We start from the raw sequence: 27,315 nt of genomic DNA, 5'->3' as shown, positions 1-27,315 counted from the left end.
CTCACATTCCAGTACCTATTTTCTGCCCGCTGAAACTGACAGTTTTGTTTCGGTGATGCAGGATAATTCCACAGTGTCTACACCTGAATAATAAAAAGGCTGCTGAAAAACTGTCAAAAAATCTGCTACGTGACTCAGACTGTAAGGAAGCTTTTCACTGTCGAACATTTATATTCCTTTTAACTATATAACAAAAAATAAGCACATTTCATAATCTGAAATGTTCTATGAATACTGTCAGTGTTTATATGTCTTGTAGACATTTATGTCTTTTTCTCTACATCTGAAAGGAAGCACCGATTGTTTTTAAAACCTCACATTCATATTTGAACTATATGCAAATACATATTCACACCTTTTCAGTTTAGTTGCGAAGAATATGAAATTTCCCTAACCGATTCAGGAAACCTCAAAACAAAAGGCCTCTGATGGTGCCACTGTGATGACTTCTGCCCACTGCTATCTGTTAAAAAACCTTGCCAGAACCCTGCAGCACATGGCCTCAGGGCCAATAGATTTTTTTCCTTCTAGCTAAAAAGCAACTAACTATTGTGCAATGCAGTGAATAGCTGTTTATTGAACACAGGTACACAAGCGTTGTGAGATACTGTACAAGACAATGAAACAGTAGCACAAGAGGCATCTCCTCTCCTGTTTTCATAATAACACACATTAAAAGAAAGTGAAAATATAGATTCATATACTTTACAATACAGTACACATACAGAAGAAAAAGACATTATAAAATAAGGCAGTGCAAGGAAGCAGCTACCGAATGTGGTATTTGAACTCATGACCAAGTACCTGTTAATGGGCTTTGTGAACTAAGGACGAAGGATGCTCAGCAGTAGCAACCCAAGTCAGCCAAATGAAATCAGCTCAGAGGAGGCTGGGGGTTCATTCAGTTTCGCTTCAGGTAAATCCTTTCAAATTCTGTGCGATGCTTCCAGACAGGAGGCCTCCAGTTCAGGCTGGTTTCCAGGTGAAGCCCTGAATGTCAAGGCAGTCTACAGTCCAGGCAGTGCCACCACACAATTCCACTTGCAACTGGAGAGACTCCCATGAAAGATTCGTGGATACTCTTTTCTTACTGCGCTAGCCGCTCTGTATGACTGATGTTTCTTTTTGTTGTTTTTGTTTGGGGACATATTGAAATGTCTTTTAAAATTTAAACACCATTTTGTACACGGGAGACTAAATGGATGGCATTTGGTAAAACACAGATCTTCTTTTTCCCCAACCATCGCCTAGTGAGCACTGCCCTGCGTCAGTGGGCTGTACTGATGGGCTGGGACACAGCAATGGGACAGACTGGTTGAAAAAGCATCGGGAGACAAAGCCAGTTCCTCACTCGTGCATGCGTCTCTTCAGAGACCGTAAAACTCAAGGAAGTGGCTGGACTGGGTTCACATCCTATTGGCAACACACAATCCAATTTGGCCAAAGACTTCATTACAAACAACAGACGAACATACAAATTTTTAGGACTAAAATTTAAGACTTGTTTTCCTTTGGAAACAGTTCTCCATTTAAGAAGTGACACAAGGACAGCAGCCAGCCAGTGCTTCTACTTGCAAATCATTCTTCTGTAATAATACAGACACTTAGGAATTTCACCTTTCCTGGTTCGATCTGTTCAGTACCTGTAAGAATGCAACCTTGGATGTAACAGGTTAGCGTGGAAGTACATCACAGATCCGAAGTAATTCAGTCCATCTTGTGCTTTTCCAGCAAGCCTAATGCTGCCTGTACTCTACTCAAGTGTGTCATTCATAGACATGGGCAAGATGTCTCGGCCATGTTTACATTAGGGCCCGTTCAGAGTAGTTGCTCCATGTGTTCTTTTGTCCACATGCTATTAGTGACAACATCAGTCCAAACATCACAATTCCACCGCCCACGTCTCATCGTTCACATCAGCAGTCCGATTTCATTCCGTCTCGGCACAACAGCAGTAGACTGCGCGTGACCGAGATCCGAATCATTCTTCGGGCCGTGGTTTACAACAGCAGGACGGCCGGCTGGGAACACAAAGCGGGAGACGTTGGAATTTAATCCATCCGGACCAGTGAGGTGGAAAATGCAGCGCTCTGTTTTTTCCGGTGTGGTTGTGAAAAGGGTCCTCAAAAGAAGAGAGTGGACCGAGCGGGGACGAGTCCGTCCAAACGCAACTGAGCGAGGGCTCAGGGACACAAGACGAAGCCTCGCCGCCTCCAGAGCCGGCGCGGGAGCACCAGCGCGCGTCTGCACACAGCCGGGAAAGGAGCGAGGACAGTCCGGGGGCACGTGAGGTTTACAACGCAGGTACGAGGTGTACGTATGACACAGAGGTGACCAAGAGCAGAGAAACGGTGCCGTCTCCGGCGCAGGGGCTGTCGTTTCATCGAAGTGTTTGCAACGGGGGGGGGCTAGCAAGAGGGGTGGGGTCGTGAAGAGTAAGCCTTCTGTGGAGTCCTTTATAATCAAGGGGAGCGATTGTTGGCACAGTGGTCCTTGGCACCTGTAGGGCTTCACCAAGACAAGTTCTCCCTACAGCCCATTGACTAACAGCGCCGCGGCCGCAGGGCGCTGGGCCAGGCTGAAGCGGTCTCTCTCGGCGCTCTTCAGGCTGTCAGTCTTTGGGCGCTTTAAGGACAGGCGGCCGAACCGCGCCTCCAGGCTCGTCGCTTTCTTGTGGCCGCCGCCGCCGCCGCCGCCGTTGTTATTATTGTTGCGCGCGTTGTCGGCCTCGTCCTCCGCTCCTTCCGCGCGGTCTCCTGCGCACACGAGACGAGGGCAGAGTAAACGCGGGGTCTCCGGGACACCGCCCCGGATCCACACCGAGACCCAACGCGACGGCCCGAAACAAACCACCGAGGCTCATCCGAGCAGGAACGACCCGGCAGGCTCACCTCGCTCCAGGTCGCACTCCGGGGAGGAGGCCCCGCTGCACTCGCTGCGCGGCCCCAGCACCGGGGAGAGGAGGCCGAAGTCGCACAGGGAGACGGGGCTGGGCAGGTCCAGGCTGCTGGGCCGAGAGGAGACGGAGGAGGAGGAGGAGTAGGAGGTGGGGAAGGGGCTGGGCAGGTCCAGCGGACTTGCGGGCACCGAGCTGAGGCTGCACGTGGACTGGGTCTCCGAGTCCTCTTCCGACACGGCGCTGCTGCAGTTATCCTCGTCAAACACCTCCGAAGTCACTGCAAAAGAAACGCCCAGCTCAAATCACAAGTCAAATTCAAATACACACACACACACTTGCAATAAGAAATGAAATATACAGGAATAGCATAGTTAATATTTTCGTGTTCAGCTTTACTTTGAATGGCAGAGGAAATGACAGTCTCAACCAAGAGGTCCGGGGTGAAATAAACATCTGACTTGGGAGGAATGAGCCAGGGAGGCAGCTGCAAGGGTGAAGATGGGGTGGAGGAAGGAGCACTACAGAAGAGGCACAAAGCGAGGCGCGGGCGTCTAAAGCTTTACGTTAAATATTACGGACAAAAGGAGTGCAAGATTACAATTTGACCTCCTCCTGTACTTCTATTTAACAGCTCCCTGAGACTGAGCAAGTTCCCCTCCCCCCGCTGCTCAAACGGTTGGAATTTAATGCTGCCTGTGAGACGCGATATTGTAAAGGCCGCCTCAACGGCTCGGTCTGCACTCACCGGACACGGCGTCCGACTCGAGCTTGAAGCCGGACAGGTCGTCCCCCGAGCTGCTGTCGCCCTCGGCGCCCACGCCGCGCCCGCGGGGGCCCATGGCGGAGGAGCGCCTCCTCTCGTGGATCTCGTCGGAGATCACCTCCAGGTTCCGCAGCGCCGTCTTGTAGTCGCCCTTCGCGAGGGACAGCTTGGCCTGCAGCTCGTCCACGTTCTTCTTCAGTTGCTGAGCCGCCGAGAGAAGGGGAGAGCAGAGCTCAAACACCAAGCGCCCGACCGCCAGAGCACGTGGTACGGCTCTCGACGAGGAGCCCCACATGAACGAGTGCCTAACGAGTGCCTAACGAGTGCCTAACGAGTGCCTAACGAGTGCCTAACGAGTGCCTAACGACACCGCGGCTCTCCTAGCTTGCTTACAGTTTATTCTGCAATTACACAGAGCTCTGCCCTTAACAAGGCCTTTTCCAAATAAAAAAAATATTTATTTTATCGGAGCCGAACCGCAGGGCTAAGCAGTTTATTTTATTCCACATGCTTGTTATAAACATAGGCTCACCAGTTATCTCACAAACAGAAACAACTGGGATTATGACACTACATATCCTCCAACACCCACAGTCAAATTCTGACCGAGCAGCACCCAGGCCCAGCCTAACACTGGCATGGGAAGGAAATGACATGCCGGCTCTGTGGAAACCCGTGTAGTATTTGAGAAACCACAATTCAGAATTGGGCAATATCCACCGAGGTAGCTATTAAACCCTCAGACCTGCTCCACAACTATAATCTTTGGGTCAAAGCTTCAACAGCTTTCCTCTCCAGGCTAGAATTATATTCACACTCTGAAACGCCAAAAGACTCGACAGTGCTGTAATAACCTTCGGTCATTACTCTCGCGGACAGATGTATCTTTGTATACAATTTTTTACAAACCTCCAGCTGCAGGTAGTACTTTGCCTTCATTTCAAAATATGGCCTGCAAAACAGAAAGAGACCCGTTAAACCGAGCATAGCGCAACAAAAGGATTGTCATGGTAACTGAAAAACTCAGCAGAAACAGACACCATCTCAACGAGCTGTTACATTCCTCACATTTTACAAGGGAAACAAAGTCCTGCCATAGAGCTTCATCATTTACTGCGTGATCTCAAGTGGAGGCCGCACCTGGCAAGAATTAGGCCCAGACACGATGGCCTGCCAAGACACTGTTAAGAAATAAACCCTAAACCCAGAACTCCGGCCTCATGTGATATCTCAAGTGTCCCACATTAAAACAATGATTCCACATTAGAGGCATGAGAGAGGCTGTTGTAAGGTTCCAGAGTGCCTGTATAATTGCTTGAGAAAACACCCACTTGGTACTGCATCATTTCTGGGGTCAACAAGTCACAAGACACTTACTAAAAAGGCCACGTTTGTGTCCTATGTAAGTCATTCTTTAACCACAAATTACTTCAGTTCACTTGTTACATTATCTAAGCTGCAGCATTCATCTGGCTTTGTCAAACTGCACCACAGCACATTCCTTGCAATAAAAATAAGTCCAGGACAAAACAAGTATCATCTACAATATATACACTTGTTACATGAAGTCAGTTACAATTTAAGTTCATTCCAACAAATAAACACTTCAGCGTACTTTAGAGAAATATGGCAATGAACTCCAGAGCTCCTCTGGAGCTGGAGCTGCAGTGGGAACAGAGCTGCAGTTAATGAATGTGAATCCTGAGGAAATCCTCAGGGAACCAAGTCAGAAAGGCTCTCTTCTCCCGGCACAGATGCTATATGATAAATGGAGCTGTCTGCTTCATACTGCACAACTAGCAGTGTATCTGGCGCACAACACCAATGCTTGATATAATGGCATTTCAGGAAGAACTAAGATTTCATAACTTAAATATTTTCACATTTTAAAGCGTCTATCTGTTTGCTAATTGATTTACTTCAGCTCACTGTTCAAGGGAGCCGAGCCCCTGCAGAGAACTGCAACTCAGAACTCAGAAAGCTAGTAATGGTATCGCTCTCGGTTCTCTTGTGGTGTTACCACACTGGAAACCAGGAACGTGAGCTGCTCGAACGCAGGACAATGAACCCCCTCCCGTCCTCATTTGTACTAAAACATCTACCGTTTCCAGGAGCTTTTGAACAATCGAGACCCCTGACGTGCTCCACATGAGAGAGATCACAACGGAGCGAGGGCCCACTTCGTCACAGCCAATGACGTCGCAGCCCCAGAACACTCGGTGCTGGATGGACTAAATGGCACAGCTCCGCTCCAGTGTGCGAAGGAGAGGGAGGGCCGCCCAGCCGCCCAGCCCCCGGGCCCTTACTCACTTGGACTTGTTGATGGTCCTCTTGAGCTTCTTCTCCAGCTGCTTCATGCGGCTCATGGCGGCATTGTACTTGGCGGCCGTGTCCTTGTGCGCCAGCTCGCTGCGGGTCTTCGTCTGCTCCGCCTCCATCACCTGCAGCGGGGCCAGCAGAAACAGCGCGGTGAGCGGCCGTGGCGGCTGGCAGGCGCGCAGCGGATCATCCCGTCGCTGGCTGCACTGGAAAGGCTGTCCTGGGTGACGCCACCCGCTAAGGTGGTGACCAGAGTGACACCACCACTCAGGACTGCACTCCTTTCCTTGCCAACACCACATGTTATAAAGCTATGGAGGTTTCTAATTGATCTGTTTTCCAGTGCCGTCTCGGATGCTTTCGCGGCTCCCGGCCCGTCGATTTTCGGGCGGTGCTCACCCTCTCCGTGGCGTGGTTCAGCATCTCCTGCCAGGCGGAGTCGAACTGCCTCTTCTCGTCCTCCAGCAGCCTCTGCTCGGCCAGCGCGATGGTCTCCTTGGCCGCGCGGAGCACCTCCGTGGCCCTCTGGAAATCCTGGGTGGCCTTCTGCGCCTCCAGCTGAGCCTTCGGGGGGGGGAACGGGGGAGCAGAGTGAGTCAGGGGAAAGGAGGGGGGAGGGGGTCTGGGAAGCCGGCTGACAGACGCACACACCGGCCACAACCCAGCGGTGACGGAGCCGGTCTCCCGTGTTCAGCGCCACCTGGCGCCAACACTCTCCATCCTCTCCGCTTTCCGACTCGCAACGCGAAAGCCTTTTAAAACTCTTGTCGCCCCTTTCGAAGGGGAAGTGCAGCGCTACTTTTATATTCCGGGGTTGGAATGAATGATGAGCGCATTTCAAACCACAAAGTAAAATGCTCAAAGTCACTTGTAAAACCTCCTATTTACATCAACAAAATAGACAACATTTCCAGGTACCTGCAGCACCATATTCTGCCAACAAGGCAACAGAACTTCTGATGACGTGTTGTGGCCTTATTACACTGCAAACAAGCAGGCTTGTGAATACGTCTTTAAACTCAATAGAAATACTGCTCTCAACTTCCAGACCGATTTGCCGACACATACTACTTGTTAACTCTGCATGAACATCATGTTGGAACGTTTCCGTGGTGAAATATCGGCTGCACAACCTGTACTTACTCGCACGTTCATTGCATCACGTCAGTCATGACGGAGACTAGTGAGCAGGAAGGGCCGCTTCACGTCACAATTCTCACGAACCCTCGCTCGCGCCCCTGGACAGACCAGGGGGTTTGCGACAGCACGGTGACTCACGGTACTTTCACCAAGCTCACAATTGTGTGCGTCATTCGAAATGAGAAGTCGGTCAAATTTTTCTAGACCGTCAATGAATTTATTTCGTTGCCAAGGTTTAATAAGCGGTCGACAAAATTGTGACTGCAGCTCCCCTTTAATTATACAAAAGTGATGACATCGTGCATGCCACGACGCTCACTGCCCAAACCCGAGTGCTCTTGTACAAACAGGGCTCACCCCAAAGACGTTCCATGGCATTTCGTAAATGCATCTGAGGGGATCAGAGACAGTTGCCCCTTCTGTCAGCCATCTGTTGTTTTTTACGTGACTAAACTGCCTGCAACTGATTTAATCATATAATATCCCGATCTGCCAGTGCGAGGAAAATGAATATCTGTGAGAAACCGTGAGTTTTCAGAACTGGAACAAAAAAAAAATGAGTCATGTAAAAAACGAATAAATGTAGTTATCATTAAAACAATAAGCACATGGCTTAAGGCATTTTAATTACAACTGGTGCCAAAAGTATTAATGACTTTTTGCAAACCAACATTATGCAAGTCGCAGATGTTCCCATTATTTGAATTATTATTATATTACAGAACACACCAGACGCAAAAACCAAAAGTCATTCTTCTGCAAAGCATTTTTGCAACTTTTAAAGCAATTAGACTTTGCGACAGCTTGTATCACATTTCAACTATTGTTTGGAGAAGAAAACTGCAATAAAATAATGACTAACACAAGAGCCTGCTTTTTTCGGTGATGTCTCTGGAGGCTCTTAATCATAAAAGAAGTAAAAGTACCGATCTAAAAATGGAAACAGAGCCTCACAGAAGCTCAAGGACTCTATAATACAGTTTGGCCATTCATTCTAAAGTTCCAAAATACCTGAAACATCATGTAAAATCAAGAACATTTTTTCCTGATTCTCTTCTTCCATTAATTAAAATAATGTGTTGGCTTATCCAATAAAGCACTGTGACTCAGCTGAGCTCTCAACAGCTTTTCTGTATTATTTTAGAGCTTCACTGATTAACATGTGAATTATCTCTGACATACTGTATACACTATAGCTTATTTAACGTCAGAGAATTTGTTTGTACTAGTTTAGTTGTACCTGCAGTTACAGGTCAATTTAAATCTGTCCAAACATGGTACAACGACCAGTAAAATGCTCACAAGTTAACTGCATTTTTTTAGTAAGATGCAGAGGAAACTTGTAGTACAAAAACACTGTTGAGACACAAACCTGATAGTTTACAGAAACACCAGCAACCTTTTTAGCAGCAGAAACAGTCTCTTCACTGCAAGGAAAACCTTCCCAAAAGCCATGAGTTAGATCCAGTATGCAGTACAACTAATTGTCCATAGGCCTTCCTTTTCTTATTTAGATCTTGACCCAGACAGACATGTTTAATACTTTAAAACGAAATGGAAAGATTTCCAAGAACGTTAAGTCTTGCCTAATGTGCCTTTAATCATATTAGGTGAATTAAGTGTTTCTAATGCACTGACATGCATTTCACTAAAACACATGCAGACAAGGTCATGAAGGTTTCATCTATCTGAACGCTCTGCAGATCTGTACCCAGAGTTTAATAACAAGCAACCTCTCAACTGCACAACCCAAATTAAACGCTGAGCATCCTAACTCGCATGGGCAGCCGAGAGCTGTGGGTGAAAAACGACAGCGCTGACAGACACACATAAGGTACTTAACAAAACCAGTCAGCTGGAAACCTCACCAGACAGCTTGAGCAATGAGTCGTCCCTAGACGCAAAACCTATTGCCGATCCGGTATTATAATCCCTTACTTTTTTCATAAGTTTTTCAGGCTCTTATCCCAGTCATCACCACACACCAGAAAATCCTTCTGGACAGGTTCTCTCCAAAAAGCAGTTAGTTAACCCTTCAGGTGCAATAACACAGCTCTGTATGAATTTTCTTGGTCTGTGAAATTAATAGATTTTGATATTAATTCAGTAACGCAGAATGATTGGTCTTTTCTAGCCACCCAGGTTGGGTCTATGGATTTATACCTCGATGATTCACCACTGTAGTGGAGATGGGAGGATTTAGAACCTACTCAGAAAAATGACAATTGCTTCTTTACTGACATTTACCATTTTTACCGCAGTTATATTTTCTTTAATATTCTGATGCCATTCCTGAAGCCAATAAATGGCATATGGAGTCAAACAACAGCACAAAGATGAGCAGTCAACAAATTTACACACCAAGAGCAGGCGGTAAAAACTGTAAAAAAATCAGGAATGCAATAATTTCTAAAAAGCACACTCAAAATGACCAAAACAAAAGGAACGATTCTCTATTTGCATTCCTTAGGTAATAACTGAAGCAAATAATTTCATTTCACACTGGCAGATGTTGCAATGTGGATGTCATGCTTCATAATGCAATTGTATCACCCACCTTCACTGTTTGATATGCATTTACAGGATGGTTACTGTGTGCCTGAGGAAAAGTCTACTCATTATCTTTTAAAAACAGTTGAGAGATACAAAACCCTCAATTTCTGTTCAGATGCATGTCGGGTATTTCAGAGCACTCATCAGAACAATAAACAATGTCCCTGTCCCCTCAACAATGACACACAAGTGTAATAACTGCTAATCTGTTAGATTAAAAATGCACCATATGAGAACAGAAGACCTCACTTTGTAAGTCTGGCTAACAAATATCTAGCCTATGGTATCTTTTCAGTAATGGCAGACAACAGAAGACCAAATAAATCAGGTACTAACCTAAGCCTCCAAGTGTTTTGGCATACAGCTATCTCCTCACATTTCATCTGAGACAAGAAGGACAGCTAGGTTCAGTACATTTAATTTCTGGTAGTGCTTTTTCTGCACTTTTTGAAAACAATTCAACAATTATTTTAAGAAGGTGCATCTCAGATCTATTCCTACACATGAGTCATATGCTACTGTATATGGTAAATGTTAAATCTATCGTGGTTAACATGGGCTTCTTACTGCACATATAACGCCGTTCATACAGAAAGTATGGGCCCATTGCATGCTGAAGAACACAGACTCGTCACAGACACTCACAGGGCAATCGACCAAACTGAGGAGCAGCTGGCATCAAGGAGCGTGGGGATCCCGGGACAAAGCACCCAGAGGTTTGGACAAGATGTATAGTCGCCATTTAAGGACCTTAAACGGCAGACGACCCTTATTGTCATTGTATTAATTATCTAACTGCTTCAGCACAACTCTTCCTTTTACTTACTGTAAGTACATCTAAAGTAAACCCAATGTATTGCAAGTTGTCTTGGATATGGGAAATAATATACTTATCACTATAAAATGAAATACCTTTTCTTGCGGGTATGTTACCCAAAATTTATATTATCCGATTCTATTATTTCTCAAATATTTTTTTGGTTGTTGGTTGAGTTATAAATGTAAATACGCATCTGTCATTTCAAAGGCAGGGAAGGACCAAAGGCAGCAGGACTCTTGTAGCCCGAAATACATTCATCAGAGCAGGAGAGAAAAGTAGAAGTGTTTCACACACCCTCTTCTTTAAATTGTCAAGTGAATTTTACACGATTAACAGCCGCCTGCGGTGTTTCTAGTACAGCCTGCCTCTAAAGGAGCCCCTAAGGGAGGGGGAGCCCTAATCGAACCTCTTGCCTGGCCTGCTGGGTACGAATCAGAGCTCCGATCCCTGTCCCACGCTGCTGCTGGCAGCACTGTGTAACCTTCTGTCCAGGCATTTTTCACTGTACGGTAAATGTGATACAGGTTGCTCCACTAAGCCCCTATGGGAAAAGAAATGCACGCAATACCAGACTTCTAATTTATTATGGCAACAATATAATAAATTGTATGACTGCGTATCCTAAGATCTAGACTGCTACCTGCATAAAAAAACTCTGTTACGATGTTATGTGTGACATTAAAATTAAAAAAGCTGGAGTGCAAGCTAACGAAAATGTATTCGATATTGTGCATTTGTAAAAGGATAACGTACCAGTCAAGCTTCTGGTCATGAAATCATTACGTGCATTTACAGCAAAAATTATTCTCGTCAAAAGCAATCCATTTTGTTTCAGGCCTCTGACAACGTTATGCTGCACATAAGCATCTTCTGTGCAAACTAAGGTTAAAATAACAGATTATTGAAAGCTGAACACAAACATATGCCATGCATTGGCCAGTAGTAACAGCCATGGTGGCTAAAAAACACACACTAGGGGTATTTCCACAAAAATATTTCCGGAAACCACCAGATAAAATTAAACACGTTCTAGGCAATTTAACCACAAACTGTACACAGTGAGGCCTGCTACAGTTACAAGCCTCTGTGCTTACAATCTCTAAAAATCCTTGTATAGCACAAAACAGTGAGCTTCTATATAACTGACCTCAATTACAAGTCAAATCATTTCTGGTTGAAGTGATGTAACAAATAATGCACCTGTACAACCTTGTGCACAAAATAAAGCTCAATCTGAACTCCCCGACACCCACCTTGATTCTTGTCAAACACGTACATTAAGAATGCACTAACAATAACAGTGAACCATAGACGTTCACAAAACAACACAATAACGGGAATTTGGGGTTCTGTGAGTTTCAGTACACCTCGTTTGTGTACAATGTTGTGTGCTCAATGTTTCACATGTCTACTGCATTATTTTACAGGCCAGCAGGGTGAAACCCTTCTCGTAGGGGAAATTAAAAATTGCTAGCTAAAAAAGTAAGAATAAAACCATCGGGGAAGAGTTTACAAACACTTACTTGAAACCAAAGGGGATGGAAAAACAAGAAAATACCAAATAATGAAACTGAGAAATAGAAAAGTAAAAAGGGGGGAATTCTGTAACATCTCACACCTGTTATATGCACACTGTGGCTTTAATAAGGATTTGCATGCCCGAGTTTTTGTTTCCGTTTTGTGTAAAGGTTGTAGCCTGACTTTTATCCGCCAAAAGAGTAAAGACTATGACTCCAACTTACAAACTGTTCAAGCTAAATAACGTATACAGTTTACCAAACTCCACCTTGGGATTTATTTAAGCAGACTAAATTCTACTGCGGTAAATTCATCCAGTGTTTTCACATCGCATTACTGCACAGTGGATATAGGTCACAAAGTTTAAGATCGAGGATGAAGATGGATCTCTCCACAAAGATCCCGTCCAGAAGGCCAAGGTCGGTGAAGCAGTAATAGGTAAGATTTGAATGACCTGCCGCAGCCAGTCTGGCAGAGTAATTACATGAGATAATGGAAAGTGCGGTGAAGCAGGCTATAAAGTAAAGCCCTGTCACATTACATTACCATCATCCTTGGCGGGACTGGGACGGAGCTGACTGCGGTTCAGGAAAAAAATCCTCCTTCATTACAAAACCCACGGAGTGGATCGGCCCAGTTATTCCTGACAGAACAAGCGGTATTGAACTGAGGCCCTGTCACGTGAAACCCCACTTCTCCCCGAGCAGATTTCATCTCTCCTCGCCAACTTCGGCTAAAACAAATTCCAATTAACCATGATGTCTTCATCTCGTCCACATATCTGTAGCTGCCCATCTCCTAAAGAGAGCTCTCCCTGCACCTGTTCTGAGCAGCTCTACCAGATGAGCATCCGAGCACCTAATAAATCCAGCAGACACCGTTTTCTGTGCTTTTAGTGTCTTTCTACGCTAGTGTTGCAAGCATATTGCATATCGACCAGCTGCGGTTCAACACTGCTTTGAAGAAAAGCACCTGCCAAATGATAAAGGTAAATCCGATCAATGCCATAAGTTTATTCAGTTACGCAGTAGAAGCTCACAGGGTGAAAAAGCTGAAGATCCATTCAGGGAACAAATCTACTAAACCTCGTCTTGTGTTGGAAAAGTGCTCCATTTCCCACAGCAGAATGGTTCACAGACATTGTCACTTTTGATTGTGAAAGAACGAAATGTGTACTAATCGGTAGAAAGAGCAAGTTTTTTTTTTCTAATCAATTTCTTCATGAAAATAAGAAAATGCTTTTTTTTTCTATTTAGTGTTGCAAGTTCTCTTTTTGTGCCAAAGCAAAATGGAGCTTCAGAGAGAGAAGACACGCGCATGACCTAGTTATACTAGAACAAGTGCTCTAACTGGTGGTGAAAGAAAAATGCTGAATGTATATTTTATGAGTAAAACTATTTCAAGCTTGACAGCACAAAGTCCCTGTGACGGTGCTCATTATGTTGTTAAAGTGCAACGATGAGTGATAAAACTACAGCACCCTAAACCTCTATGGTTCTGCATCTCTGAACCCTTGACCCTAATGGTACAGTGTGGGTTTAACTAGATATCCTAACACAAACAAGTTGCACCGACCGTGGATAGATGATTTCTGAGCCTGGGGCCTGCTACACTGCAAAGAGATTACAGACGCAAGACAGGATACACCCTGGATGGGACACCAGTCCATCACAGGACACACACACACCAAGGCCAATTTTCCCAGAAGCCAATTAACCTACAGATATGTCTCGGGACCGGGGGAAGGAACCAGAGAACCCGGAATGAACACGTGAACGTGGGGGCAACATACAAACTCCATACAGACAGCACCCCAGGAACTGAACAACACTAAGCACTGCACCACTGTGCTACCCCAAGGTGTATCACAATGGTCAAATCATTTCTAAAGCAAATCTAATGATGATTCCAAAGTCTGCTAAACCTAGACAAGCCCTCTTTCAGTAAAATCCACACATTCCCTTTTATACTATAAAGCTACTATATACGCATATTTGAGTCTGTTTAGTGCAACACCCTGTCCTCTAGATCTCCCTATGTTCTTTGCTCCATGTTTATGGTTGTGATTTTGTGCAATGTTAACATCTGGCATGTGACTGCTAAAGAGTTTTTATTTTAAGCACAGTTTTACGGCTCAGTTTTCCCTCAATCTTTTTATATTTATGAAACATTATTCATGAAGTTGCATGGTACATTATGGAAATGCCCCTATGAAAAACATAAGAACTGCATTCACCAGTATTAAATACAAACGAAAGATCAGAATTTGGGAGAAATAAATGTAGAACTGGAAATTACTTTTGGTTTCACACCCTTCCAGCCTGCAACCTCCAGTTGTGTTAGAAGGATGAGCGGCTCAACAGGCATCAGAGGCTTCACCGATTGCAGGAGAAGAGTGCCTCTCAACACCACAAGCTGCAGGACTGCAAGTGTATGGGCTGAGGGGGTCCCCTCCTACAGACTCCACCCCCCCCATCAGCAGAGCCCAGCCAGTCAAGACCAGGGTCTCCCTTGTGGGAGCCACATCGAACATTGAACTACCCACCCTAACACAGATCACCCTCTCTAGGGCTTTATTTGCTCCGCATTGTGTGAGAATATCAAATCGTCACGTGCACGTGTTTTGCACAGAAAGCATTTTGAAGCACCGCGCCTTCCAGCTCATCCAGAGTGTCCACAGTTTCCGCTGCCCGCTTGTCATTCTCTTAAATGTCATTAGAGCAAGACGAGGACCAAGTCAGAAAGCAGACCCGAGTCTCGCGTCCAGTAGGTCCAGGCTGACCGAGCTCGCAGCTGCAGTGAAAGGATTCATCACGCAGAGCAGCCACACAAGACCGCAACGAGAGCTACGCTTGGATGAGGTGCAAAGAATGAGATCAGTTACCACGATAAAACTGATTTGTTGTACCTAAAACACTTCCCTGGAGGGAACGGTCTGAACGCAGGCATGGACAGGCGCAGACCCAACATGCTGCACAGCACAAAGGATGACGCAGCTGGCAGCAGAGAGAGACAGTAATTTGGCACAGCAGCTGGTAGATACACAGGCTCCCAATTCTCAATTTTCTAACAAAGCTACTGTCAGTTCCTGGACCGTGCTGTCGAGATAATGGGGCTTGTATGGAAACCCTGCATTTTACTGTATTAGATGCTTTCCCAGCAGGCCAAGGAGGCAGTGACCTTCTGAAATCTGCCCAGCTTCTGACTGAGTCCTGACAAAGCCCAGCCTCGAACCAGCAACACCTGTATGATAAGCCTCCAATCAAGCACCTTTCTACTTCACCCACTCCCAAACCCTGACAGTACATCTTTATGTAGCAGCAATTTGCACAGATTCCCAGCCTTTTAGCAAAACAAAATGGCATTAATTCAGGGACAATTAGAGTCATAACTATCATTGTTACCTTAACCTTTCACAATGACACATTCTGGTACATGTACTATATACTGTACAATGTCAGTCCAGCATAATATTCACTCTGCACAGTTGGAGCACTTTTAAATGTGTCCACATCTTGTGAATGTGACTGTTTGATTTGTTGATGGACAGCTTATAAACAGAGTGTGGTTTTGGAATGACACTGGTATTCTGCCCAGACAGAAAGTGAACAGACCTTTAGGAAAATGAAAGCATTGGGGATATGAATAAGTTTATATACTAAACAAACCCACACATAAGATACACAGCACCAGCTAAACCGGATTCATCGCGCTCTAAGCAAAAACAAAATTTGTCATAACGTTTGTTGGGAGACGTTTCTCACTCCAACAGGATTAATGGTGAGATAAAAGTGGATTTAAAATGCAAGAAAACCCCAAAAGAACTACATATAATTTTAGCAGGATTGCTAAGGAGCCAAAAACTACATAACCACAGCTTTGCAGAAACTAACGGCGAACAAATGCCAGCTGTCTGAGGCAGCGCCATAGTATTTCATCAAGGCTGATTACAGACAGACTTTTTAGCAGTGCAATTCACAACACCCCGCTGCGTTTTAAAAATACTTAAAATTCCACATCTTAAAAGTCAGCCCCATGTATGTTCTTATTCCTAAATTCTCTCAGTGAAACACAGCTGAATTTCTGGCATCGTGGTAAAAAAATGAAGCTCCCTGACAAGCTGAACACACTGCAGTATTATGTCTTCTAACGTCTTTAGTAATAAAGAGCTTTGATGTAAATTCCTAAAACATTTTTTATAGTGCAGAATGACGAGAGAGACACTTTCGAGTACAGAGGACTAGAATGTGCTAATCAAAACAATCACTGCTGCTCCACTCCTGTGCTGGATGATGAATTAGTATATGTGTCACAGAAGGTGACTTGTAAATGAGATACGTTTTTAAAAGTGTATAAAGTACAAGATGTGCATACATCTACAATTCCTTAGCAAGATTATTTTAAAACAGTAGAAATCATAAGTAACAACTGCGATAGTAAAATATTATCAACCATACAGATAATGGAAAAGTATTTTTTTCAAAACTGTAGCTATATCACAATTTAAACAGAGGGCAGCTGTGTGCTTAGACAAATACTCAAGAGAACACTTGTAGATTACCCAATGACTTGAACATTATGTGTGAAGGTTATTTAAAACATTTCACACCCCTCAGATTTGAAAACAGTCTGGCTTTGACTTCCTGTGCAGGGAGGCTCAAGCATAAAGGTGTAATTCAAACAAGGGGAAAATGAAACAATGGAAGTTTTCCAATTAAACAAAACTGCCGCTTGTGTTGATCCCAGGACTCCTTGCAAAACAGGGGAAACTGCACGGTTATCTTAACACCAACCTCCAGAAACAGATGTGTTTTCCGCCATTATTTTCCACTATAATCACGTTCTTCTTCAACAGCTTAGAACGAGTTAGCATGCCCACCAGAATCCTAAAACTTTTATTGGATAAAAGTGACTTATACAGGCTCTCATGTCAGCTGCGCTTCACACCTGCAGGTCACTGCAGAACACCAAACTGTACCCGAAGCAGGGTGGTGGTGACGAACACCTTGTCATGACACTCATCTGTCTCATTTGGAGACGAGCAACACTGGTCAGGGAAGTAACGGCACTCTGGGCTTCACATGACAGCACTGGGCATGCCAAATAATCAATCCACGTTCTCCCACCTGCCTGGCCACTCTCCGGGCTTCCCAGTATGGCTTCGAGTCTTCCACCGCTTTCCCAATCTTCTTCACCAGCTCATCCAGCTTGACGGTGGCTTCGACAAGGACGGAGCGGAACCTCTGACGAGCTTCCTGCGAAGACAAACCACAGCGGTGTCTCAACACCCATCGCAATCCTGCTCCGCTACAGACCTGCTCCACCGACCCCAGCCAGACAGCAGATCTCTCCTCTTGTAAACAGCGCCAACAAAAACCCAACAGTCTGCCCAGCACAAAAAACATGTTTACAGTTTCTCCCCCGATATAATTTACCGCTTTCCTTTAACACAGGCAAACATCCATGCACACCAACCATCAGCGCACTTGATTTCTAAGAAAATAAAATTACAATAATTGAGCTTTATAGTTCCTTAATGCGAGCAACTGTGTTTTAATTCAATTTGAGTCTAACGAAGTTAAGAGGAGTGACGGCAAACTTGCCTTCAGCAGCTAAACCAAAACAAAAAATAGACTAAAAATCAAGACATCAACAAAGCAATGTCTGCTTCATGCAGACAGACACTAGAAAACACCTCTCTTATTACGTCAAGCATGTCAGAAGATGCACGCTAAATATAAATAGATTTAAAGAGCTAAAGAAGCTTTTCCTGAAGAGCTGCCGATTGTAACTTTACAATTACAAGATGTTCTACAGCAAAATAATACTATTGATTATTATTATTATTATTATTATTATTATTATTGAAAGGTGCTGTCCTCTGTATTTAACAAAAACTGTAGATTACCCAAAGCTCCACACATTCTGTATCTGAAATGATGTTAAGATACTGCAACCCTTCCAAAAGGAAAATGTTATAACTTTGTTTTTCTACAAAACTGATACCATCAATTATTTAGAAGCATTTATTGAAAAGTAGCACAGGCTTCAGCTAATCTATATACAAATGCAAACAACAATTAAAGAGCCTATACATGAAGTTGGCCATGTTGTTAGGCTGGCAGTACCAAAACAGCAATTAAATGCTGTGAATTTTGTTTATGGATTGTTTTAAAGAAACTGTTGCTGTTTCAGCACAGAATAAACTCTTACTTGTTCCTGAAGAAAACTATTTACTTAACTCTTCCCAAACTTAAAATGAGTTCGGTCTTTTACAACAGACCCACAGTCTAGAAAAAGAGGTAAAGTTTCAGGGTAACAAAGACAGCCTGCTGTACTCCAGCACTGTAGAGACAGAAAATGGAAATGAATGGATACACACAGGATACGGATACTGTACAAGCCTCTCACACCACATCTGGAAATGCTGTAGCAGCAGCAGAAATTTCAACACAAAAAATCAGTAAATGGGTTTCACAGCAACACCAAATTGCATGGAATTCCAGACGGCATAGCACAGAGGGCAGCCTGTCTAGTCAGACATGGTTGATATTCATGCTTCCGTAAAATGGTATTTATAATTGTACAGTGCTGTGGTAGAGTTAATCAGCGGCTTATTTTAAAATAGTTTCAATTTTTGTCACATTTACAAATCCTACAACACTGTGTAAATCGTGTAAAACTTTGGTGAACATTAAGTGGACGTTAGAAAGTATCAGTTGAAATAAATTAATAATTTATCATTTATGTTTTATATTAACATTAACATTTTAATTTAATTTACACCTGAAGAAGGCTCCATGGCCGAAACGTTGTGTTCTCTTTCTTCTTTTTTTTCAGCATGGAATAAACCTATTACTTGTTCCTTTATAATTTATAAAGTTCAACTAAAAATATTACAGCTATTCACATACCCATTCACATTGAGAAGACCACTAATTTTATTTTGCAATTTGCCACAGATTGAAACAGTATAAGCTTTGTAGCAAGCTGTATAAATGTTCCTGAATCTGCGTCGTACCACGCATGTGGTCATTTTAAGAGAGATGGATACTTTATTGATCCCGTGAGGGAAACTGCAGAATGCAGAAATTGCAAATTGCAGAAATTAAAGACAACTGACCAGCAAAACATTTTCTTTAGAGTAAGCTGTACATATGATTTTGTAAATGATCCATTTACTATAAACTGACATTGTGAAGAATACAAAAGCATCTATATATGCACAGTAGTATTAATACTCTTGTAGTTGGGGCAGGTTAAATCTTTGTGTTTCCCAGCTTGATTGCCCTTCACTTAAGCTGGAATAAAATGAGCATTGTCTTGCTGCATGTCTAGAGCTGTGCTTGGACCCTGATTACTAAAGTAAATATTCATGAAGGGAAGAGGAGGACATGCTCAGAACTGCAGCAAACAAAAGTTTTGATTTGACAAAAAAAACACGAGAGACTGAAATAAAATTATATTTAAAAAACAAGAAGTCATCATGTTACACATAAGAGATGACAGCTCTAAACCTCTTACTGTATACTTGGGCAAGCATTTGCTGACAATCTGTCCGAAGTAGCACTTACCCCCAACGTGATTCATTAAAACCTTACATCAGATGGGAGTCACGCATACACTGTGCCATATTAATATGTACCTTCCTGTCCCAGGAACCACTGGACTTGGCTACACTGACCCATGACTCTGCATGTCGGCATTAAAACCCCCTGTACATCTCCACAAACTGACTATTTTAAAAAATAATCAGAAAAGCAGAATCATGGAGCAGCCACCTTCTCAATTTACCCCATCACCTACAGGATGGGCCACCAACATACTGAAAGTCACCATTTTCCAGAACGGTAAAATCTCAATATTGTATTTTTCTATCCTATGAACTTTTCAGAAGAAATCGGAATTAAGCAAAGTGCCATAGGAAGTGCACTTAAACAGATCTGCTTTCTTAAGGTAAATTCTTACACTTTGAAGAAAAGAGATCTCAATAATAAGTTAACGAAGCCCTCCTGACTTCTTTGACAGTAAAATGGATTCATGAGACTTCAGAAACACAGCAGCGCTCAAACTGTAGTGCCGCTGTAATGTGTATTCTCTGGATATGCATTCACAACACACACATTTATCACATTCCACAGGCTACCCTTGGGAAGCAAGCAAACTAACAATTTTCAACTGCTGAGCAAGGGGATCTAGTGAAATAATCAGGCCAGGAAAGCAATGCAGTCATCTGCACAGCACTGTAAACGTGTTTCTGATTAATGCATCATTTACTCACACATCACATGAAATACCTAACTGTCTTCCGTAAAAAACAAACATGAAACTCTTATTAATTCACATTTACCTTTTAAATATTTACTTTGTTATAGTTCTGTAAAAGTATACTATCCATGTACACCTTTATACAAATTGGACAGGAGATATCAAATATTTGCTATTTATTATTCACGGTCATTCCATATGAATTCTGAACTGGTATGTGTCTTACAAATACTTAGCAAGTCTGTAATGAAGCTGAGAAAGGATATGGGAACATTAATTAGCTAGCACAATGCTGACTGGGTAATTAGTATGAGATCTAGCCTACTGGTGCTCGGACGCTTTCTTGCCTACATTGCAGAATAATAATAATAATAATTGCTTACACTTATATAGCGCTTTTCTGGACACTCCACTCAAAGCGCTTTACAGGTAATGGGGACTCCCCTCCACCACCACCACCAATGTGCAGCATCCACCTGGATGATGCGACGGCAGCCATAGTGCGCCAGAACGCTCACCACACATCAGTGGGGAGGAGAGCAGAGTAATGTAGCCAATTCATAGAAGGGGATTATTAGGAGGCCAGGATTGGTAAGGGCCAATTGGAAATTTGGCCAGGACACCGGGGTTACACCCCTACTCTTTTCGAGAAGCGCCCTGGGATTTTTAATGACCACAGAGAGTCAGGACCTCGGTTTTACGTCTCATCCGAAGGACGGCGCCTGTTTACAGTATAGTGTCCCCATCACTATACTGGGGCATTAGGACCCACATGGACCACAGGGTGAGCGCCCCCTGCTGGCCCCACTAACACCTCTTCCAGCAGCAACCTTAGTTTTTTCCCCAGGAGGTCTCCCATCCAGGTACTGACCAGGCTCACACCTGCTTAGCTTCAGTGGGTTGCCAGTTGTGAGTTGCAGGGTGATATGGCTGCTGGCTAGGACTGTGATAGGCCTGTGGTGCCCAGAGGCCTGTAATGAGTTTCTTTTCAGACTTCTGCAAACACAAGCTTGGCTCTCTGGATTTATCTTATTACTTTAACAGTCGACATTGCGGTGATTAAATTAAGACTGTGAAAGTAATAAGATAAAGCCAGAGAGCCAAGCTTGTCTTTGCAGAAGTCTGAAAAGAAACTCATTACAGGCCTCTGGGCACCACAGTCCTATCAATGTAAGAAAATAAAAAAGGTCACAAACGGCAGGAAGAGATTCGGCAATTTGGTCTCATTTAACTCTTCTGACTCCTGGTTGGCCAGCAGGCCGAGGAGCTCACCCAGCCAGCTGACAGGCTTCAGCAACACATCACAGCTACGTGTTTCAGCCGTCTGTGTCAAGAGCTGCCTCCTGTCCTCAGTTCCCGAACGTGCTCTGTGACTGAGTGCTGGTTCTGATGCCAACGAAATCAACCACATGGCTTTGAGGACTTTAAATGCACGATCGTTTAAAACTTAAACATTCAGTTCTGTGTAAGAATGACAAACACTCATGAAAAATACTTCTCCTTCTTATGCGAGTAAAAAAACCTCATACAAACTAAAATGACCAATGGTCAAAATGGTCAAGACTCCAGGCTTAGAGCACTAAATGTACCATGTCAGAGAAGAGAATGCTAAAAGACTTAAAGACTTGTTAATTTAAACTAAATCCAAACCTGCCTTTGTAGTCTTGCCTGCCCCTTTTCTGACTTTATAGTCCCCAGATCCACAGATCAAATCAAAAACTGGAGTGTAATCTTCTTTGACATCAATGGAGGTACTATCTCACTTTTTTTTATAATTTGGATGTTTACATTTCATCACTGCCCCACTTTAAGAGACATTTTCAGGATTTCTACAAACATAACAAGAACAGTTTTCATTTTCCTTGTCATTTTGTATTCTTGTGGAGACTGATCAACAATATATCAATCCAGATCAAGGGGGTCACTGTTTTCCCTTTATTATTATTGTACTGAACTCGCGTTAATGGAGAACCTAATGCAGAATAAAGCCATGTACTTCCAGATTGAGAGACACCTTCCTGCAAACTGTCAGATTACTGATCTCTATACCTACCACTGACTCAGACTGATGTGTTTTTGCACACTGCTTCTGCTGAGTTTCCTTTAAATTGAGTGTAATTTAACTTTGTTGTTGTACTGTTTTTTTCAATGTTTCCTTTATGTCTGTGTATTGAAGCACACATGGAAATAATCATTACATTGCACTTGTTTTTAATAAACAATAATAAATATCTTGCACTTGTTATTTTGCATATGACAAAATAAATTGATCTTTGAAAATACAGTGATTCTCACACCAATCCCACCAATCTCACACCAAAAAAACTTACGAACTCAGAGAAAACTCAGAGGAACCTGCAATGTTTTCTCTACAAAGGCACAGTGATAATCTTCTGTGTTTATCTTCCTACACTCTGACAGCTGGATAAACAATCACTTCAATTAAGACCAGGGCAGTTCTTACTGACACACACACACACACACACACACACACACACACACACAAGAGAGGGTATTACACTACAGGGCTTCGGTTGAATATATCCTTTGGAAACCACTTATTTTCCCGAAAAATGGCTTTGGGAAAACATGAGCATACGCCGCAGGATCCAGAAATGGAAAATTGCTCCTGCAGCAGTTTCCTTAACTGTGTTTGTGTTGTTGTGTTTCAATAAAAGCCAAAAAAAAAAAACCTCAGAGAAAAGAAAAACCCTACCTCTAAATCCGTTTCCCATCTATTGATGTCGTCGGTTGACTGATTCAACTTTTCGAGTTCACCCTGTTGAGGGGTAGGGGAAAGAGAGAAGACATCATTAATCGTGGAAAGGAAACAAGACGCATACGGAGCTTGTTAAATCTGGCAAAGAAAGCTTTGATTAAACATTTTCCCAGAGGCACAGTGTAAAACTGGCTTAAAAAAAAAACAAAACGCCATTTCCTACCAGCTGTTACTACCCGTCCGCCACTGCAAGACTTACAGGCAAGGAAGGAAAAGCAGTCGCTGTTTAATTTCATTAGTAATGTTCATTAAGACCTGTATGTCAGCTACAAAACACAAACTTGAGCACGGAGCAGCTGTCACTAAAAACTATGAATTCAATAACATGAAAATCCTCACTTTAAAAAGATGTCTTTTTTTTTCGCCGTTTTCCTTGCACCAAAGACCAGCAGATCTATAAAATATTCACGGAGCTAAAACCCGCACTAGAAACATTTGAATAAAACGCGTTCGGACACAAGAGTGACAGATTCACAGTTTAGTTGTCTTAATGCAGCGCTAACTCCACTGTGTTCTTTCTTCAGCTCCATTGCTGGAGATGGTAATTAAGCAATTACAACGCCCCAAAGACACCATATCATAAGAGTACAGCCAGCACTCCTCTTAAAAAGAGAGCTCATCCCACCGACAGCTCCAAATGAAAGAATATTTCATGCTTCTGTGGGCAGATGTAAAACAAATGTGAGAACTCTGAAAGGTACACATATTACAGAAAAGAGAAGGACGGTATAGCAGAATTGGTTAGAAAAGAAAGAGCAGTTAAAGAAATGCCCAGTTACTCCAACAATGTAATGATTAATTCAAAGCACAAAGCGTTGACTGACACTGGTCAGTATGAATTGACAACACACTGCAAGCAGCATTCTTTCCTGTTCTTATCAATTACATGAACTGGATGACAAAAGCAATAAAAAGGCTCACAACCCTAGCAAGCATAAAAACAACGACCTCTCTAGCATGTACGCGTAATCCAGTCTGCTTGCATACTTTTGTTGGCGTCTGTCCGTTAACAAAGAGCAGAAAAACGGCTTGCGTTGACAGACACTGATAGCATCAGTACAGTAATTAAGCGCGGCTGCAAGATTAATTCCGCTAAATCAAATGTAGTACTATTGAGGACCGTTACGGTGCAAAAACGGAGCTTCTGTAGAAGGGCTAATGACATGGAATTAAAAATGATTCCCTTTATCTCATCAAGATCGTAGGGTTAGTGTTAAGGGCCTACTGTTATAATAAAAAAAGACTTTGTTTTATTCTCGTTTATTAGGAATAGATCGACTCAAACGTGGCGATACATCCTAGTCCATGACAACATTTGGCCGATAAGACCGACTCTGCTCCGCGGCCACGGCGCACTGACTGCGCCCGGAGACAGCGAAGCTCCGCGCCGGGGAGATGCTGTTCGGGCACAGGGAGGCTGAAAGACTCTTGACGGGGCAACACAGACCCGCCACCAGTCAGTTGTCAGCCACATTACAGCCCCGCAAGGCACAAACCTGAGCCCACACGGGCAACAGCATACACACGCCACCGCCAATCCATACAGTGCGTCCACGTCTTCAGAGCAGGTCAGCGCAACACAACGACGCAAAAAAAACACACCACCAAACTCGGGAATATATATATATATTGCATCCGCGTACCTGAATTCTAGGGTCGACTTCTTCTTCTTCTGCTGCTGCTTCCTCCTCTTCTTCTTCATCCGGCGACTCAATCTCTTCGTCTGATTTGGGTCCCTTTTCCACGCTGTCCATTTTGCCGAATGCAGTAATGTCTTTTCCCTTTCCCCAGGTCGGAAACTGGGGAGGCTGAGGTCGTTCTCCAAGCGCCGCCGCGACCACTCTAGTTCCCTCCACACCACTTCAGCAATAAGGCATATGGGGAAAAGATATCTTTAAACACAAACGCAAGGAGTTAAGGATTAGCTGAGGTCTGCAACATTCAAAACCCTCAAGGAAGCTGAAACACAGGAGGTGCCCCTTTCTTCGGACAAACTGGCTTGAAATAAGAACCTGAGCGCTCCGCCTATCCCCGCCCCCCTTTCCAGATTTTGCTAGGCAATCCCCGAGATGGACGTACAGAAATATTGTAATTTTCCTGCCGGGCTCTTATTTGGCTCCGCGAATCGAAGGGAACGGCGCACGACGCAGGAAGCAAGCCGCCGTCCTCCGTGTCATCTGCGGCCCCGCACGGTGTGGCGACGCCCGCTGCGCTCCGACTTGATCCAGAAGGCTTCCCCTCTCGTCTCCGGCTCCTTCTGCCGGCCCCCCCTCCCTCCCTCCAAGCACACAAAAGCGAGGGCGATGAAATCGGAAAAAAACGATTAACCCTTTCGACCGGGCCGGCCGCCTATTGTAATTAATGGATGTCCTCCCTGTTTTGCTATGCTGTTAATAATCGGATCGCGCACTCCTCTCCGTTTACATCCCAGCGCAAATCACATGGCAATAAACTGCTATATTAAGCACGCAGAGGTCCCAACTAATCCTACAGTACCCGTCTTCCGCTCTCTTGAGTTATAGTACACACTGCAGTAATTACAGCAGTCATGTCCTGTAATCTCACTGACAGGGGGGTTACTAAACCCCAGGGATAGGAGAGAGTTGAAGCCGACGTTCCCCAAGTTTTCTTCAGAGGAAAAGAGTGGTCTGTCTCTCCCTAGCGGTCGGTAGACGGAGCACATCTGAAACCTAAATTAAGCAATGACGGAAGGGCTTTATTGTGAACTGGCGTTGCGCAATTACTCTGTAATGCTGTTGGTCTTATACTGTACACCGGTATAGGAAAAAATGAAAAGCTGAGTATAGAAAAGAAGAGTGTATAAAACAGCAGCCTCCTCCTGATTGCTGTTATTGCTCTATTCAGTTTGTTTTATTTTGGTCTCGTATCTCTGGTCTGTATCAAACATAATTATATAAATTACCTGAAGAAGGCTTCTCAGCCGAAACGTTGTTTTCTCTCTTCCCTTTTCAGCATGGAATAAACCTGTAACTTGTTCCTTGGCAGACTACGCACGCTGACGCAGCTCCCCACCTGAACTAACCATATAAATGACTCCCTGAACTCTGAATTCAATACTGTTAAGTCACGACGTTCAACATACTGGATGGGAGAGTTTGTTTACCATCTCTGGTGCTGTCCTGAAGAGGTTCCGGTCATACCTTGCCTCTTGTTACACGGTGATCTTCTTGTTTCTCTTGGGTTTACTTCTGAGGCTGTTAGGTCTGGCGCTTCACAGGGTTCAACACCAGGCGCTCTGCTATTTCAGTACTTATTCGGTATTATTTGCTATTCAGTATTAACCTGTACATTACAGTTTCTCCTTGGTCCAATACTAAAATTACGTGGTCAGAATTGCATTTCTATGAAGATGACAGTCAAATTAATGTCCACATTAAAGCCAAAATAGTTGTTTCAGCACTCTACTCATTTCTGGTGCCAATTTGCTGTTACAACTGCCATATTTCTCTCTCTTATCTACTAACCCCACTGTTACACACTCTCTTATCTACTAACCCCACGGTTACACACTCTCCTATCACTAACACCACTCTTATATGGCACAATATTCACACGTAATTCTGTATCTCTACCGTTCTGTGTTGTCAAGAGCGGTTCTGAAATAGGAGGCACACCAGGCCACATCATTAAAGACCCCTCTGGGAGCATTTGACCCACAGATCCTAGAGATAGGGGTAGGATTGTGATGAAAAAGTATGAAGTTTAAGCAGCTGTGGATAGCCGTATTGAGCTTTTATCAGGCAAAAACAGAGAACTTTGGAAACCTGAAAAAGTCTGATCCGAATAGGTGGTTTTATTAAAATTGTGGGAGTACTGCTTAGAGCCCCTGGTTTGTAATTGGGAATTACATCCAGGAATTAAATCAAATCCCAGATGATGCACTGCTGTAATACAATACAAAATAAAATGTTTCAATTTTCCTCCAGGGCCACTGTGCTGTCAAATTATACCAAACATCTCTTCCTCTTAATAAGGCTCTTTTTGTTGTTGGGATTATTTGGTAACCAAGGAAACAATAATGGGCGTAATGTGTTCTTCATCCAAGGACAGGCAAAATGTTTTTTTTTTATTTTTATTTGGTGAGCTCTTAGATCAGTTACAAAAGCTGGGTACAGATTTCTGGGAATAGTGCTGGAATCCGCCACTGTCTACGCAGAAAACCCATGACCTCAGATTAATGTGTCATGATCATGGAGGCAACGCCTTCTCCCTGCAGCTGTGCCGTGAGCTTCTGG

At 43.7% G+C, this 27,315-nt stretch overlaps 1 protein-coding gene across 5 annotated transcripts; it reads right to left on the bottom strand.

Annotated features, from left to right (window-relative positions):
* Positions 1-557: 557 nt before the first annotated feature.
* On the bottom strand, positions 558-26,134 carry sh3bp5a (SH3-domain binding protein 5a (BTK-associated)). Of its 5 annotated transcripts, none has more exons than XM_088602135.1 (10): positions 25,983-26,134; positions 24,703-24,951; positions 22,997-23,059; positions 17,139-17,267; positions 6,381-6,545; positions 5,973-6,103; positions 4,572-4,614; positions 3,645-3,864; positions 2,892-3,176; positions 558-2,756 (listed from the first exon to the last, which is right to left on the bottom strand). In XM_088602135.1, exons 2-10 carry the CDS (start codon positions 24,811-24,813, stop codon positions 2,530-2,532), a joined length of 1,374 nt encoding a protein of 457 aa, XP_088458261.1. In that variant the 5' UTR covers positions 24,814-24,951; positions 25,983-26,134; the 3' UTR covers positions 558-2,529. The 5 variants fall into 5 exon arrangements, with proteins under 5 accessions (XP_088458261.1, XP_088458264.1, XP_088458262.1 ...); XM_088602138.1 differs by having other exon boundaries at positions 24,703-24,919; positions 25,983-26,116; XM_088602136.1 differs by lacking the exon at positions 25,983-26,134 and adding an exon at positions 25,139-25,721 and having other exon boundaries at positions 24,703-24,919.
* Positions 26,135-27,315: the final 1,181 nt, after the last annotated feature.

Source organism: Lepisosteus platostomus, chromosome 12 (assembly GCF_059453375.1).
Source record: "Lepisosteus platostomus isolate fLepPlt1 chromosome 12, fLepPlt1.hap1, whole genome shotgun sequence".
Taxonomy (NCBI): domain Eukaryota; kingdom Metazoa; phylum Chordata; class Actinopteri; order Semionotiformes; family Lepisosteidae; genus Lepisosteus; species Lepisosteus platostomus.
This window is presented reverse-complemented; position numbering and strand designations above follow the sequence as displayed.

Bases quoted from the DNA above. Each gene is read 5' to 3' on its own strand.
- sh3bp5a (XM_088602135.1), bottom strand. From the start codon at position 24,813: ATGGACAGCGTGGAAAAGGGACCCAAATCAGACGAAGAGATTGAGTCG. The intron at 17,268-22,996 runs GTAGGGTTTTTC...TTGTCTTCGCAG, and splicing joins GATGGGAAACGGATTTAGAG to GAAGCTCGTCAGAGGTTCCG. The intron at 4,615-5,972 runs GTGAGTAAGGGC...TCTGTTTTGCAG, and splicing joins AGGACCATCAACAAGTCCAA to GCCATATTTTGAAATGAAGG.